Source organism: Oncorhynchus clarkii, chromosome 2 (assembly GCF_045791955.1).
Source record: "Oncorhynchus clarkii lewisi isolate Uvic-CL-2024 chromosome 2, UVic_Ocla_1.0, whole genome shotgun sequence".
Lineage (NCBI taxonomy): Eukaryota > Metazoa > Chordata > Actinopteri > Salmoniformes > Salmonidae > Oncorhynchus > Oncorhynchus clarkii.
In genome coordinates, this window is record NC_092148.1 from 25,739,941 (window position 1) to 25,755,074 (window position 15,134).

Below are 15,134 nucleotides of genomic sequence, written 5' to 3' on the forward strand. Positions count from 1 at the left end.
CCAACATTATAGTGAAGGATTTCCACTGAAATACCTAACTCCTTCTGTTTGGCTAAAAACAAACGGTTCTAAACCAATTTCCAAGTTCCCACACAGCAGACTGGTGATACTGATTAGAATGCAGCCAGCCAATCTTAATTACATGCAAGGCTTGCTATAAATCTAACTTGTGTGTGACGATGCGTTGGCAGCAACAGAACACTGCAGTCTGACAACTTAATACTGGCGTCTGAGGCCTAAGTCGGGATGCTTCAGTCATGTGTTAAACACACCCTGTAACAAACTGTCACGTGGTGCAGACTGTAAAATTCAAACTATTTTTTTGGTTCAATAGAGGTACATCAAGATACTGTCTATATGGCACATTTGTGGTCATGAGTCATGGACACAAGTAGGATACGACCAATGGTATGTGGCGACTGTTCTTATAAAATGTGGCTGATCACGATGTACTTGGTGTAACTCTAGCGGGTGGAATAAATCGAACAATAGCACCACCCTGCACCAACAAACAAGGTCTGTGGATAAGGTTGAGACGTCTAGAGCTTGCCGGCTTAAAATGAGCGTGCACTGAGCAACAGGTCAGGGGTTTCATGTATGGCTGCTGTGTGAAATACATTGGCTACGTTGGACTAATCCTTCAAAACTACAGGTCGATTTTTGAGTGTCCGTGACAAATGTGTCAATCCCGAAAAAAATTCATGAACAATGACTACTGGAAACAGGCTTTGGAAAATAACGATTCATCTGGTGAAGTTTAAATACTAGTCTTTATTCATTTACACAATTTGAAAAAGGGGCACATTCCATTAAAGCAAGTTTGTCCAGACATGAATATGAAAAAGCAATTGCATTGTTTATGGTTGCGTGCCCTTCACTTCTTTCCACATTCTGTGATGAAATAGTAATTTGACTCTGGCCATGTCTGAATACCAATACTTGCATCCTAAATATTTTGATTATGCAAAAAAAGGTTTTATAGTATGCAACATTTTGAAAATCAAGTATACTTTAAATAGCCAGATATCCTTATTTCAGCTTTGACAACCAGATATGGGGATGTGCTACCAAAATGAACCAATAACATGAAACAATGCAATTTTGCATGATGCATTCTCAGTATGGGAAAACTAAGTTTTATAGTATACAATTTTCAAATATCAAGTATGGTTTAAATGTTACTCATTCAGCTCATCTAGTAGAATTCAATGCACATTTTCCCACAATGCATTGGAAGAGGGGGGCTGCGAGTGATTGGCTACTTAGAACTAGGGCCTAACAAAATTAAACAACTTAATTAGGAAGATGCTGAATAGCAACGCTTCTGCAGTGGTGTTCAAATGTAATGTTGGCCAAGTAGTTTTTTGTTCTCTTTAAAGTGATCATGAGTGTAGCGTCATAGGCTACATCTTTTGAATTATTATTTTTTTACCCAAAGTGGATTTCTGTTCTCATTAAAGTGTTCGGTCATTCCCAATTATCAGTGCTTTAGTTTTATGTTGTTGTCCAGCAGTTTTGAATTTGCGATGCACCCGACTACGTTTTTTTTGTCGATTTGAACATTTGAAAAGTTTGTGTGTGTACTAGGGTATTTGATTTCATTTATATATGCACTTGGGTTTGACTAAATATGTTAATGAAACGAAAACCAGATTTAAGTGCCTTTGAACAGGGTATGGTAGTAGATGCCAAGTGCACAGGTTTGTGTCAAGAACTGCAACGCTGCTGGGTTTTCCACACGTTTCCCATGTGTACCAAGAATGGTTCACAACCCAAAGGACATCAAGACAACTATAACTCCATTACTATTCTATTCAGACAGTACGTGCAAAATAGTTTGTGACAATGAGTACAGAGTATACAGTTGAAGTATGTAGTACGCTAGTATGGATATTCAGACAGCTACTCACTTCTAAACTTACACTCAAGTCCTTGAGCACCAATGAGTAAGGGTGTAAACTCTGAACACAACACACAGTTCTAGAGGTGTCCTTGGTTACGGAAGGGTGCACTCAGTCTCTTTGTCCCTTGTCGGCTGCTTCAAAGCCATCAGTACCAGGTTTCGGGGAGAGAACGCAGGGTCAAAGAGTGGCACCAGCTGACTCTTTATACCTACAACAATCAAGCAATAACAAATAACACCTTTACTGTTAGCACTGGGCCCACAAGAAAAGATGTATGGAATCCAGATACAATATCAGTATACATTAAGATCTGATAATACACAGTCTCTGTACATTTCCTCACCTTTCTCCTGCAGGTATAGCATCCTGTCCAGCAGCACCAGTGTCTCCACCACCGGTGCCAGTAGTAGAGCCAGGCTGAAGTAGACCACCACACGACCCTCCTGCCTCAGCATGGCCCCCACTCTGCAGGTGTCCAGGGGCAGGTCAGGGGGCAGGCCAACGCGGGGCAGACCCAGACGGGCATACCTGTGGGTACATGGTGAGAGGGGGTCAAGGGTATATATAAGATAGATGATCATGTTTGACCTAAAAGCGATATAGAGAGAACGCAGATATTGAATTCCTAAATGTGATCATAAAAATTCTCCTTATACACAAGGATAATACCAAATAGTTTCTGAGACATATGCAAAGTATGAATTTCTTAAGTTTTCATCCTAACATACAGTGAAAGCTGCTGCCTAATGATAGACTGAAGAGGTATGGATACAAACTTGGGTAAACACTCACTCTGTAAAGGGTAGTAGATGTGCTTTCTTTATTGCCTGGACTCCCGGCCTGCGCAGCTCTGGCTTCGCCTCCCTGATAACTGTCTCTAGGGTTGCCCGATAACAGTGCATCCTTAGCAACCCACTCTCCTCCCGCAGCCTGTGCATGTAGTCCTCTATGGCGTGACACGCCCCCTCCCGCGCCTTATAGGACAGCTGGTGTCCCGGCAACCCCTGCACCCAGGAGCTCATTGGGTAGCCAAACTCTGAGTGAGAAGCCTCACTGGTGGGCAAAGGGGATAGGGGAGGGGCTATGAGGCCAGTGGGGTTGGGGTTCTCACTGGTGGTGATCTTCATGTAGCAGCAAGCCACGGAGGTGATGCCACGAACGTGAGGGCAGCTGACAAAGTGGCGAAGGAGGGTGGCACTGAGGTCCCCGCAGGCATGGAGGCCCGTTAGGATAAAATCTGGACATTCCTGCCCCTCTTCTACAGGGCAGACAACAACTTCTGTGGATGAACTCTCTTGGCAGAGTGGGTGGACATATGGGCCTTGCCCGGCTTCAGTCTTGCAGAGACGTTTTGGAAACAAGAGTGAGCTAGACCGGGGTTCATGTTTTACACTAGTAAAAGAGTTTGTACATGTATTGTCATTATTCTTGAGTGGGGATGCAGCCTGGCCATTGTCTGAACAACCCAGAAATTCTGATTCTGCAGTCAACACAGGCTGGTCTCCGTGACCATGTTGCTGATCAGCTTCTGACATGGACTCCCGCTGTCTCTTCTTACTGGATCCAGCCGGAGCGGTCCGATCCTCACAGACACATTTGCCATTTCCTACCTGCTTGACGAAGTCTTTCCATGATGCTTTGGGGTTGACCCAGCCAGCCACATGGCAGGGTGAGGGGCCAGATCTAGAGATCGGAGGTCCATTCTAAAAGAGTAAGAGTAGTATAAATATTTAATTCTTCATTACATTGCATATTAGCAATATTCACCTAATTTCTTAATAACTCTGGTTTTACAAAAAATGCCTAGTCTGAGCCAATCAGCTGTGCCTTTTTTGCACTTTACTGAGCGTCCTGGTGCATTACCTTCCTCTGCCGCTCCTTCTCCAGCGTCCACAGAAGCTGTCCATCATATTTGGATGCCATGGAAACTAGAGTGGGATTAGCCTCAATTCCAGTCACAGACAGACCAAGCCCAAAAGACAAGAAACGAGTCAAATGGCCCTAGGGAGACCAGTAGGGATACACAATCATGTACCGTGACAAATCTCATTGTTAGGCAGATTACAAAAAGTAATATTGTGTGACACCTAGGTCTATTAACAAGACTGAATATTAGGTTACCTGTCCAGAACCCACATCCACCACACTATTGCAGTCTGTCAGGTCACAAAGCTGCTTCACCAACTGTGGAGAGAGATGAACAGATCAGTATCAACAACAACTGAAATGCTTATTTGAATCAGCAGCATATATAAAAAAGCAGTATGCACATCCATATTTATGCAAATGAGTATGCACATCTTTACCGTTCCCAGACTCCGGATCTCATGCTGCTTCTTGGGTTTCACATGTTTCCTAAATATGTGTCCCAGCAGTGAGCTCTGACTCTTGTTCTCCAAGAACTCCTCTGGCTTCAGCATGCCCACTTCATGTCTCCGCTTGCCCTGGGGTGTCCTGGGGAACGTCAGGGCATGCGCGGTGGCCCGGAAAGCCAATAGTGAAAGAGGCCATACACAAGAGTAGCTGAAATAAAAAAGTTAAATTGTACAAGTTATTTCAAACTGTGTTATGATGTAGAATCAAATTCAAATTGAACAAATACACTGGTATGACTGAATACCTTCTATTCACATTCAATCTGTCCAATAGGAGGTCAGCTATTTGTGGCGGTGACAGGTCACAGAGGATCTGTTGCCATCTGGTAGGCAATGTAGCCCATAGATCCTCACTGAAGAATTCCTATGGTAGGAGAAAACATGATCAATAACACATTAATTGAAGAGTAGCTAGAGAAATCGATTCAGGGGCCCTTTGATCCAGGGATCAAGCTTCATGGGAGCGTGTAGGTGAAGTTGCCTCTAGACGCTGACTTTTGGTCAGTAATAATGGTTTAGGTCAGGATTGAGGGAGGGGAAGTTATTCCTAGATCTGTAGGGGAAACTTCAACCTGGAGCAGAGGACGTGATCATCTTATAATCAAATAACATTATAAAAATCTGCAGCAGCGTAACTTAGAAAACAGAGAAATATAATGAGTTGTTTGCTACGTACAATTATGAAGGAATCGGAGATGTGTTTGTATGTCGACAGAAAATATGTAAGATTTCTTGCCAACTCTCTTTGCTGCTCTGCTGAAAGTGTCGGTGAGCACATCATTCGACCGTCAAATCGGCAACTGACCGATTATAAATTGTGAACATTAAACATTTCAACAATACACTATTACAACCGAGTGAAAGAGTTTTATATAACGACGATAAGAAGTGTGTGTTTGTAGCTCTTCCTCACAACACGACCTCTGAACCGGAAGTAGTCGATTGTTTGGCTGTTAAGGATGTCGGAAGCATGGTGCTATGTTTATAGGTCGGTGTATATGTGTAATTTGTTGTATAACGCTGATTTGTGCACCATATTATCAGGACACAATATAAGTTTAGACATACAGTTAAATTAGTCTGTCTGGAGAATAAAGTTGAATTCCTATGTTCGAGTTACTGTTTCGGGTAGTTTAGCATCAGAGCTAGCTAGTATTACTGTAGCTTTATAGCAAGCTAGCCAAGGGCCCAATGCTAGCTCGCCTAAGCCGTATGTTCTATTGTAATATCCTGACAACTAACATTTACACCTCACGGATTACACATAATTTTCGAAAATACCTAAAGTTAATTGTGGCTAGTTAGTTACGTGGCCTCAATGTGTTTCAAGCTAAGCTAGTACCAAACTAGCTAGATTATATAAACGGCGACAAACTTCTTTGTTTGTCATGACTAGAATGTTTTCCCACAATTTCAGACATACCAGCTGATTTGTTAACATAAATATATTTTCTTTTTGTCCAGGTATCACAATACCGCTTCAATTGACGTCATGACAATTGGGTCAGAATGACATTTGATTAAAACAAATATTTGAACCTAATTTTGCACAGCAGTGAAGGCCTTTATGTCCAGTTGGAGGGAGTGGGACGTCAACAGTTTTAGTCCAAGAACAAACCTAGTCCCAGCTGAGGAAGATTCCCCTCCAAGATGTCGGACATGATGTTAAACCTGGACTGTTCTGGCAGCAGAGGGCCCTGTAAGGACTCATCGGGAAGCAACAAACACAAGGCATTCAACGACAGGCGGCGACTCTTGGAGAAAAAGAGTTACCTCAACAAGAAGCAGAACCAGCACAATCATAGACAGGGGAATAAACATCAGGGCCCGCCTCCCTGGGCCAATCGGCCATCTCAACCAAATGCTGCACACAACAAAAGCTCTGCTCACACTCAGAATACTCACAGTAAAAGTTCAAATCACATACCCAGTTCAGAGCATGGCAGAGGTGTTGCTTCCAAGCCTGCATCATCCACAAGCAGCTCAACATCCTTGACCATTACTGTGAAGAATTCTACCAATCCTGAGCAATCCACTTCAACTATCACCCCGGGGCACCAACCCCCACCCACCAGGACTGTTGCCCACTGCGCCCCTGTCCCAAGAGGGTCAGCCCCCTTTTGTAACCCCCTGAAGTACCTTGCCATGGACTGTGAGATGGTTGGCACGGGCCCCAAGGGTCGCAACAGTGAGCTAGCACGATGCAGTATTGTCTCCTATGATGGAGACGTGGTGTATGACAGGTACATCAAGCCCACCAACGCAGTCACTGACTACCGGACTCGTTGGAGTGGCATCTCCTGGCATCAACTGGTCAAAGCCATGCCATTTCAACATGCCAGGAAGGAGGTAAGAAGCCTCCCTGAGGAGAATGTTCGAAGGAGGATGAAAAATGTTTGTTTTTTTCACCGAAAAGGACCTATGAGCATAACAAATTCGGTGTCAAATGAAAGCAGAGTCTATATTTTGAAGGCATAGATACATTTTTCAACCATTTTCTATCTTGAAAATGTGATATTAGCAAAGGCTTTGATTTCTGGATAAACAGGTGGAAAAGGGGCCTTAGAAAACATATTCCAAAAAATGTATTTAAAACGCATCAGAAATACATCAAAACATAGTCATGTAAAGACCCCTGCCAATTAATATCAACACTTATATTTAGTTTTGGGTAAGTTGTTTACCTCCTGTAAGTTTAATAAATATTGCCTTGTAATTCCATTACCAAAGCCCACATGTTTAAAATATTTTCAAACTTCTCTCCCTCATGAGGAAGGAGGATAATGAAAGTTCACAGTAGTAACAAGTAATGGTAGACCTACCAATACGTTAGTGATTTTACTGACATAAATATTGTTTATGAATTAAGTGATTCAAACTCATAATTCTGTTACCAAATGGTTAACGTAATTACTCAGCAAATCAGTTACGGAATTACTGCAACTGAATTGGCTACAATGGGAAATCATAAGTCACAAAGTGTTAAAACAGTCTGGATAAGCCTCACTCTCTCTCACCATGAAGCGGTGGTCATTCATTTTGAACTGGACTGTTATGTTTCACTATATTGGGTCACTCCAATATATTGGTATCACTCCGTGGCGGAGGGATTACATCCGAGGTGAGGATTTACAGATTTTCTCCGGTGTACACCTGTGTCACGGCTGGGGTCCGCCCCTATATATAGACCCCATGGCCGCAACATGTTGTCTTTCATTTTCTCGGCGGATGTCCGTATGGTTTGAGGTACAAACTTGCTGAAGTTCGCTTGGTAAGTGTAATATCTTGCGTGGAAGTATACTCACTGGCTGTTTGCAGCCTGGAGCAGCTGGCGACATGGCCAGACCCTCTTGAGTGCTCCACTCGCGGTTGATCTGTATCTTCTGCCCGTGGTTTGTCGTGCTTGTGTTTCGTTAGCACTACGACTCCGTGTGCATTAATATATTGGTGGCTCTTGCTGCCACAAACTGTAATTTACCTTACACAACTTGCCGACTGACTTGTACAATGTGTGTGTTGTGAGTAGCTTTTTTTCATGGTGATCCCCGCGCCTCTTAATTATCTTACAGGGTTTTCTTCTTGTTCTTTCCGCTGCAGAGTGCGAGTATTATGGAAAACTACGTTGAGACATTAACTTTGGGTTCCTTAACGGGTGTTACTCTATATGGTGCTGTTTTTACTGCTTGAATATTAAACCGGTAGGTAATGTTGGAGTAAAATAAATCAATCCATTACCAGGTTGCTGTTTTTTTTTTTTTTGTCTGCCTGTTTTTACCACAGGAGTCTTCCCCTGTGTTTGCAGAGGTACTGGGTAATTTATCCCTCACAGGGTTCCTATTCCTCCAAGCGGGTCACAACATACAGTGGGGCAAAAAAGTATTTAGTCAGCCACCAATTGTGCAAGTTCTCCCACTTAAAAAGATGAGAGGCCTGTAATTGTCGTCATAGGTACACTTCAACTATGACAGACAAAATGAGGGAAAAAAATCCAGAAAATCAAATTGTAGGATTTTTAATGATTTTATTTGCAAATTATGGTGGAAAATAAGTATTTGGTCACCTACAAACAAGCAAGATTTCTGGCTCTCACAGACCTGTAACTTCTTCTTTAAGAGGCCCTCTGTCCTCCACTTGTTACCTGTATTAATGGCAACTGTTTGAACTTGTTATCAGTATAAAAGACACCTGTCCACATCCTCAAACAGTCACACTCCAAACTCCACTATGGCCAAGACCAAAGAGCTGTCAAAGGACACCAGAAACAAAATTGTAGACCTGCACCAGGCTGGGAAGACTGAATCTGCAATAGGTAAGCAGCTTGGTTTGAAGAAATCAACTGTGGGAGCAAATATTAGGAAATGGAAGTTGAAGTGTACCTATGATAAATTACAGGCCTCATCTTTTTAAGTGGGAGAACTTGCACAATTGGTGGCTAACTAAATCGTTTTTTGCCCCACTGTAGCTCTCCCAGGGTGTCAGTGGACTTGTTGGATTGGCTGAGCTTATGGCTTATCTTTGTGACAGGTGTGATGGTGCCACCCCCCTGGGGATCCGCATACCTCGTGTATGCACTGTCTGGGTTTGAGCCACGCGGAGAGGGCGGTGGAGCGCCCTACTGGATGCCTGTTTTGTGTGGTGTTCTCAGAACGCCTGCGCCTGGCGATTGGAGGCCATGCGCGAGTGGGTCGGCCAGGCTTGGGCTCAGGCTGGGGACAAGCTTCCCCCCAGGAGTGGTGCGACAGCAAGCTGTTAGTCTGGGCCCAGTACCCCTCCCAGGAAGCGTGGCCAGAGCCACCGCAGGTAGAGCTGGGACCACCTTGAACGGAGAGCACATGCTCTGCGTCAGGAGGTTGATGGCTTCGCTGGCGGCAACAGCTGTTCCCTGTTGGCCAGTGATAAGCTGTTCCCGGGGGACAATGCTGGCACTGTTCACCACCGTGAGCGGGGCTGACAGGCCATCAGAAGCCACCAGCAGGGCTTCATCGCCCCCAGCAACTCGAGAGGCTATGAGGAGCCTACTCACTCGTGCCACTGCACGACCCAGGTGCTCATGGCATCAGAGGAGAGGCGGGCCCCGGCAGGACCCCTGATACACCCTTCCCCGGCCATGGCGCTTCTCCAGGTCTCAAAGGGTGAAGTGGGAGGAGGGTGTGGAGTCCCCCTGGGTGTTACCACAATGCTCAAGGAGCACTGATTCCGGTGCCGGCCCCCGTCCTTCAGGACCTATGGCGTCACCGTGTTGCAGGCCATGTCCAGGGACCAATGGTTTGTGGCGCTGAACGTGAGGGATACGTACTTCCATGTTCCTAGTCACCCAGCTCATTGGCAGTACCTCCGATTAACTTTTGAAGGTACAGCTTACAAATTCATGGTTCTTCCTTTCGGGCTCTCCTTGGCACCCTACACTTTCACAAAGTGCATGGACGCTGTCCTGCCACCTCACACATCCCGAGGATTGTTGATCCTCTATTGCCTGGATGATTGGCTGATTTGTGCCCTGACCAGGACCCAGGTCCTGCCAGACAGACATGCTCCTGACCCACATCGGCAGGCTGGGCATTACTGTAAACGGCAAGAAGAGTCATCTGACGCTCACCCAGAGGGGGGCCTTCATTGGCATGGAACTGGACTGAGTCCTCATGAGATCACGCCTGCCCACGAGAAGGGTTCAGGCGATCCATCTTGCCTTGGCCACTTTCTGCAGAGGCGGGTGGTGTCCGCCCTGACCTGCCAACGTCCGTTGGGCTTGCTGACGGTGTCCTTGTTGCTGATTCCCCTGGGCCTGCTCCATCTCTGGCCTTTTCAATAGTGGTTCAACGTCCACCGGCTGCACCCAAAGCACCACCGTCACTGCCAGCTGCGGGCCTCAGGGCATTGTTCCTTACGCTCCTTTCTCTCAGGTGGGGTGGAGATGCTGAGGATGTGTCGCCGGGAGCTGGTCAACACCGACGCCTCCCAGATTGGCTGGGGGGTTGTGACCAAGGGCAGGTCGGCCAGCGGCTGTTGGCTACCCCCTTGGAGCAGCAGGCACATCAATACAGTAGAGCTCTGAGCTGTACTGCTGGCCCTGCGGTCTTTCCTTACACATCTGAAAGGAAGACGTCCTGGTGAGAACGGACAACACCACAGTGGTGGCTTACATCAACCATCAGGGTGGACTGAGGTCCCACTGCCTCAAACTTATAGCGCGGGAGCTCCTTCTCTGGGCTCAGGGCTGTCTAGCGTCTCTACGCGCAGCACACGTACCTGACATCCTGAGTGTGGCAGCGGATATGCTCTCAAAGGAGGGTCCGCCACCTTGGGACTGGCGTCTACATCCCCAGGTGGTGCAGCACCTGTGGGGCAAGTTCGGGAGGGCGCATGTGGACCTGTTTGCCTCCCTGGAGAATGCACACTTCCCCCTGTGGTACTCCATGTCGGTGCCACCAGGGCCTCTGGGCTTGGATGCTCTGGCTCACGATTGACCAGAGCTGGAGCCCCCCTTTTCCTCTGATCCAGGCTATGCTGGACAGGACCAGGATGGCAGAGCATCGTCTGCTTCTGGTGGTCCCATACTGGCCCAGATGACCCTAGTTCAGCCTTCTCCTGTCCCTGTTGTCTAGGACATTCTGGCAACTTCCCCCGAGAACGGACTTGCTGTCTCAGGCTGGGGGATCTCTGTGGCATCCTATGGCCGCACTGCCTTGGTCTGTGGGCTTGGCCACTGAACGGCACCAATGATCCATGTTAAGACTACAGGAGGGTGTAATGAACACCATGCAGAGCGCAAGGGCGCCGGCTACAACCGCAGCATACCAGTTGCGTTGGCGGTTGTTCTGCTCTTAGTGCCATGGTATTGAGGTTGTGCCCGAGTAATGCGCGGTGCAGAATGTCCTCCAATACCTGCAGTCTCGCTTGGATGAGGGCTTGACAGCCTCTACACTGAGTGGGTACTTGGCTGCTATATCTGCCTGCCATGTGGGGTGGATGGACAGGCCAGTGGGGCGCCATCCCTTGGTCTACAGGTTTATGAAGGTGGTTTGTTACCTGCGTCCAGCTAGGACCCGCTCAATGGCGATCTGGATGTGGTCTTGGCAGCTTTGGCAAAGCCACCTTTCGAACCGTTGGAGTCTACCTCCCTAAAACACCTCCATGCTCTTTCGGTAAGTTCTGAGTGGCGGATTGACCCAGGGGGGAGGAGAATATCACTCCGCCCCAACCCTCCATTCCTCCCGACGGTTCTGTCAGACAGGCATGTGAACATCCCTTTTATCCTGTCTGCTTACGACCCCCCCCCCCCCCCCCCCCCCCCCCCCCGGCAGTTGCAGGGGATTCTGGGCCTCCCTCTGGCATGCTGTGCCCTGTGAGGGCACTGGTTGCCTTTGTGGAGCGGACACGGTCCCTCTAGCCCTGACTAATCTGGTATGTGTATGCCAATATATTTGAGTGATCCAATATAGTGAAACATAATGAAGTTGCGTATGTAACCACAGTTATGTGACGCTAGAGGCACTTAAACGGTGCTATAGGCACTTAAAAATGATGTAGAGAACTTGTCGCGGCCATGGGGTCTATATATATGGGCGGACCCCAGCCATGACACAGGTGTTCAATCAAGGGAGTAAATCTGTAAATCCTCACCTCAAATGTATCCCTCCGCTGCAGAGTTATACCAATAGCTCACATAACCATGGTTACATGCGTAACCTTTGTTTTTACAGGATGAGTAGATGCGCTTGTTTTGAGATCAAAGCGAGAGTGACATGTAGTGGCGTGCATATTTGTTCATATCCTTTGCTAGTTAGTGAGTTACTAGCCCAATTATTGATAATTTGTAGTCAGCAATGGGGGATTTATTGCTGCATAGAAGACACACAAACATGAGTATTTTCTTTTGAAAAGAGAGTCAGGTAAAGAGCTTCTTTTTTTTTTTTTGTCTTAAAGGGGCAGTGTTGTATTTTGAGACGGGCTTGAATAAACTAAGTAGCCAATAGGCAGAGGGTAGCATAATTTGATTCTCTGTAATAATGCTTTCGGAATAATTATGCATTTTATTTTGTAAAGTTGTTTCTTGCATCAAACAATATAATTTTAGTCACCTTGTCTGAAGGTCAAGTGGATTAACAGGTTAATGTCAAGCCCTGCATGTTTTTTTCAAAAGTCTTGTAATGTAGGCCTACATTGAACCCACACATTGGCCTGTTGTTTTTGATAGTTGGCCACTCTAGTAGAACTACATTATGATCAAATACTCACAGTAGCCTACTTGACCACTGTTTAAACTTACCTAAAGTGGGTACAGCATCAGTGTTCACAGTAAACGTACACCGGAAGTTGCACTGAATTTTCACAACGTTCAGGTTTGCACTCAGCAGACCTGAAATTTGCTCAGTGATTAAAAAAAATTGATGGAACATTGGTTGTATGGTTTGTTCAACTTTGAAATCAATGGATATTGTTTGGCATAGTTTTTCACTTGAAAATGTGAGAGTAAATCCGTTACTGTGGAATTGCCCCTTAATCGATTCTATTTGGACCTTTACTGAACATGACCATGATATCATTTGATCTCTTATTTGTATTCCCCCCTCCTATAGATTCTGAAGATCCTTGCAGGAAAGGTGGTGATAGGGCATGCTGTCCACAATGACTTCAAGTCCCTAAGTTACAGTCATCCTGCTGTCTTAACGCGGGACACCTCCCGCATTCCTCTCCTCAACCAGAAGGCTGGCTTTCCAGAGAAAGATGTTGCCTCACTGAAAAGACTCACCAAGGCCCTGTTCAACCGCAACATCCAGGTAAGAAGAGACTTCTGATTGAAACGGGATTGATTTGAATATAATCTACAGTGATTCAGTCTGGGTTGTTCTCGAAAAGTAGTAAGCTAATAAACCTCTTATTGTATAGCTTATGTTATTTGTAGTAACAAGGAATTCCCCTTGTGTTCTCAGACTGGGAAGAAGGGGCACTCGTCTGTGGAGGACGCCAAAGCCACCATGGAACTGTACAAAGTTGTGGAGGTGGAGTGGGAGAGGACCTTAGCCTCCAAATAAATTTTTAAAAAGCCAGTGAAAGCCTGTTTTGACTGACCTGGTGAACGTGTTAAGCGATGGTATGGACGTATCATGTTTAACATAATTTTAACATTCAGAAATCACTATCAGGTCTTCCACTTCTCACCTCAGCCACTTTTGCCTCTTTTTCTACTTCTGTAAAAAAAACACACAAAAAAAACAGTTGCCTTCAGGGTTGCAGTTGTTTATTTTGTGGTGGATAACCTATGCCACAAGCTGACAGTCCTCTGCCACAAGGGTGCAGTCTATTTTCTCGGTTTAATCAAAGAATTCCTAATACAGTACTGTGATACATTTTTTTTTGCTTTGAATTGTCTAGAGTTATTTGTTCAGACACTTCTAATTTTATATATTCAATTGTTAACATACAGTATTTCAGTACACGTTCATTTTGACAGGTGGAAGTAAAATCGATTTTAATGCAACTGCAGTATAATGATTAAATTTAAACAAGCATTGTAATGGCAAACATGAGGGGGAAAAAGAAATAAATGACCATTGCAAACTTTTTAAGCCTACATTACTTATTGATAATAACCATTACACAGAGGCAATTGTATGTCTGTCCAGGGACTTGATATTTCTAGAATCTTTCCTGAGGGGTTCTTGTGAAAGTAGACTGTGGTCCTATTGACACAACTGTTACCAAGACACCATTCAACACAACAGTGCCAGCCAGACTGGTGTGATTAGACTACAGCCCCAGTAGTCATTAAACAGACATCATGCATTGTCGTCCAGTTTCTTTTCAGTGGATAATTTAGCGACGCATTAGCTTAATGACAATACTCAATTAAAAGCATTTGTGTCAAAACTAAAGAAGATTTAAACTAGAAATCCCATTGATTCATGTTGCTGTTGTTTGCATCCGTTGGAGCTGACTGTGGACTTCAGTGCTGTGGGACCCATAAAGAGAGGCGAGGCCCCTGTTGTATCTTCTCCTGCCTTGGTCAGGGTGTGAACTGTGCTACTGCCTTTGGCTGTTCTGTTTTCCCCCTCCTTCTGTGAAGACCTATGCTAGGTATTCAAAGAGAACCGTTCTGTTCTTCTCATGTCAGCCTTGGCCTAACCTCTATTGACTGAGCAGGCAACTGAAAACCACGGTATCGCTGGTGCCAGAGCTCCTGATGGCTAAATCCAGGACATTACACCTTCTCTCCAGAATGTATCAGTGATTCTGAGAGGGCACGCCACTCTATGCCAGTCTTCCCGGCTGCCATCCATTCACTGGTTATGTGGACCCTTGTTTTATCTGGACGGACATCTTGACTCTTCACAACTATCCACTGAGATTAAAAGACAATTCATTTCACACTTTTTTTGACTTGTTGGAGCTTTCCATCGTTTCCTCTTGTCAGATGGTTTTTACCATTTCATGTCAAGGAATAAATTGTCTCATGCATATTTACTTTTAACTCCACTCCCACTTGTGTAGGCACCGCAGAGTGGACCTTTACAAATGGCAGAGAAGCCTGAGCTCTAAATTCTGCCACAAAATGCCTGTAGGTGCCGTGCAGAGAAGTCATTGCGTAAGGTTGAGAGATGACCTTCTACCAATGCATTCATCAGTGACACAGCGGAAGAGGTTTGCAGCCTGAGAGATGAGCCAAACAAGTTCTCATTAATGTTGATTTGAAAAGGCAGTAAAGTATTATAGCAGTGGAACAATCAGGTCAGTGATCAGATTTAATCGCAGGTGGAATGCATGTCTTTGTGCCATGAAGGGATATAGCTGAATGAATTGGGCAATGTTGCCTGGAATGAAAGTATGTCCAGAGCAAGTTAGTTGTAACATACATGTG

General features: G+C 45.4%; 2 protein-coding genes across 2 annotated transcripts; one reads left to right on the forward strand and one right to left on the reverse strand.

The window, feature by feature from the left end:
- Nucleotides 1–751: 751 nt before the first annotated feature.
- On the reverse strand, nt 752–5,215 carry LOC139365002 (methyltransferase-like protein 25B). Its single transcript, XM_071102307.1, has 8 exons — nt 4,956–5,215; nt 4,525–4,643; nt 4,211–4,427; nt 4,026–4,088; nt 3,768–3,905; nt 2,697–3,607; nt 2,248–2,432; nt 752–2,112 (listed from the first exon to the last, which is right to left on the reverse strand). Exons 1-8 carry the CDS (start codon nt 5,058–5,060, stop codon nt 1,997–1,999), a joined length of 1,854 nt encoding a protein of 617 aa, XP_070958408.1. The 5' UTR covers nt 5,061–5,215; the 3' UTR covers nt 752–1,996.
- Nucleotides 5,191–13,840, forward strand: LOC139365011 (interferon-stimulated 20 kDa exonuclease-like 2). Its single transcript, XM_071102317.1, has 4 exons — nt 5,191–5,267; nt 5,744–6,628; nt 12,856–13,056; nt 13,210–13,840. The coding sequence occupies exons 2-4, from the start codon at nt 5,930–5,932 to the stop codon at nt 13,309–13,311; spliced, it is 1,002 nt and encodes a 333-aa protein (XP_070958418.1). The 5' UTR covers nt 5,191–5,267; nt 5,744–5,929; the 3' UTR covers nt 13,312–13,840.
- The last annotated feature ends 1,294 nt before the right edge of the window (nt 13,841–15,134 follow it).

What these genes read in the sequence shown, in the direction of transcription:
- LOC139365002 (XM_071102307.1), bottom strand. Translation starts at nt 5,060, where the DNA reads ATGATGTGCTCACCGACACTTTCAGCAGAGCAGCAAAGAGAGTTGGCA. An exon ending in TCTCCGATTCCTTCATAATT is followed by an intron (nt 4,644 to 4,955) that starts GTACGTAGCAAA and finishes CTCCTACCATAG; the next exon opens with GAATTCTTCAGTGAGGATCT. An exon ending in CATCTACTACCCTTTACAGA is followed by an intron (nt 2,433 to 2,696) that starts GTGAGTGTTTAC and finishes ATGTACCCACAG; the next exon opens with GTATGCCCGTCTGGGTCTGC.
- LOC139365011 (XM_071102317.1), top strand. Translation starts at nt 5,930, where the DNA reads ATGTCGGACATGATGTTAAACCTGGACTGTTCTGGCAGCAGAGGGCCC. An exon ending in TTCAACATGCCAGGAAGGAG is followed by an intron (nt 6,629 to 12,855) that starts GTAAGAAGCCTC and finishes CCCCTCCTATAG; the next exon opens with ATTCTGAAGATCCTTGCAGG. An exon ending in TGTTCAACCGCAACATCCAG is followed by an intron (nt 13,057 to 13,209) that starts GTAAGAAGAGAC and finishes TTGTGTTCTCAG; the next exon opens with ACTGGGAAGAAGGGGCACTC.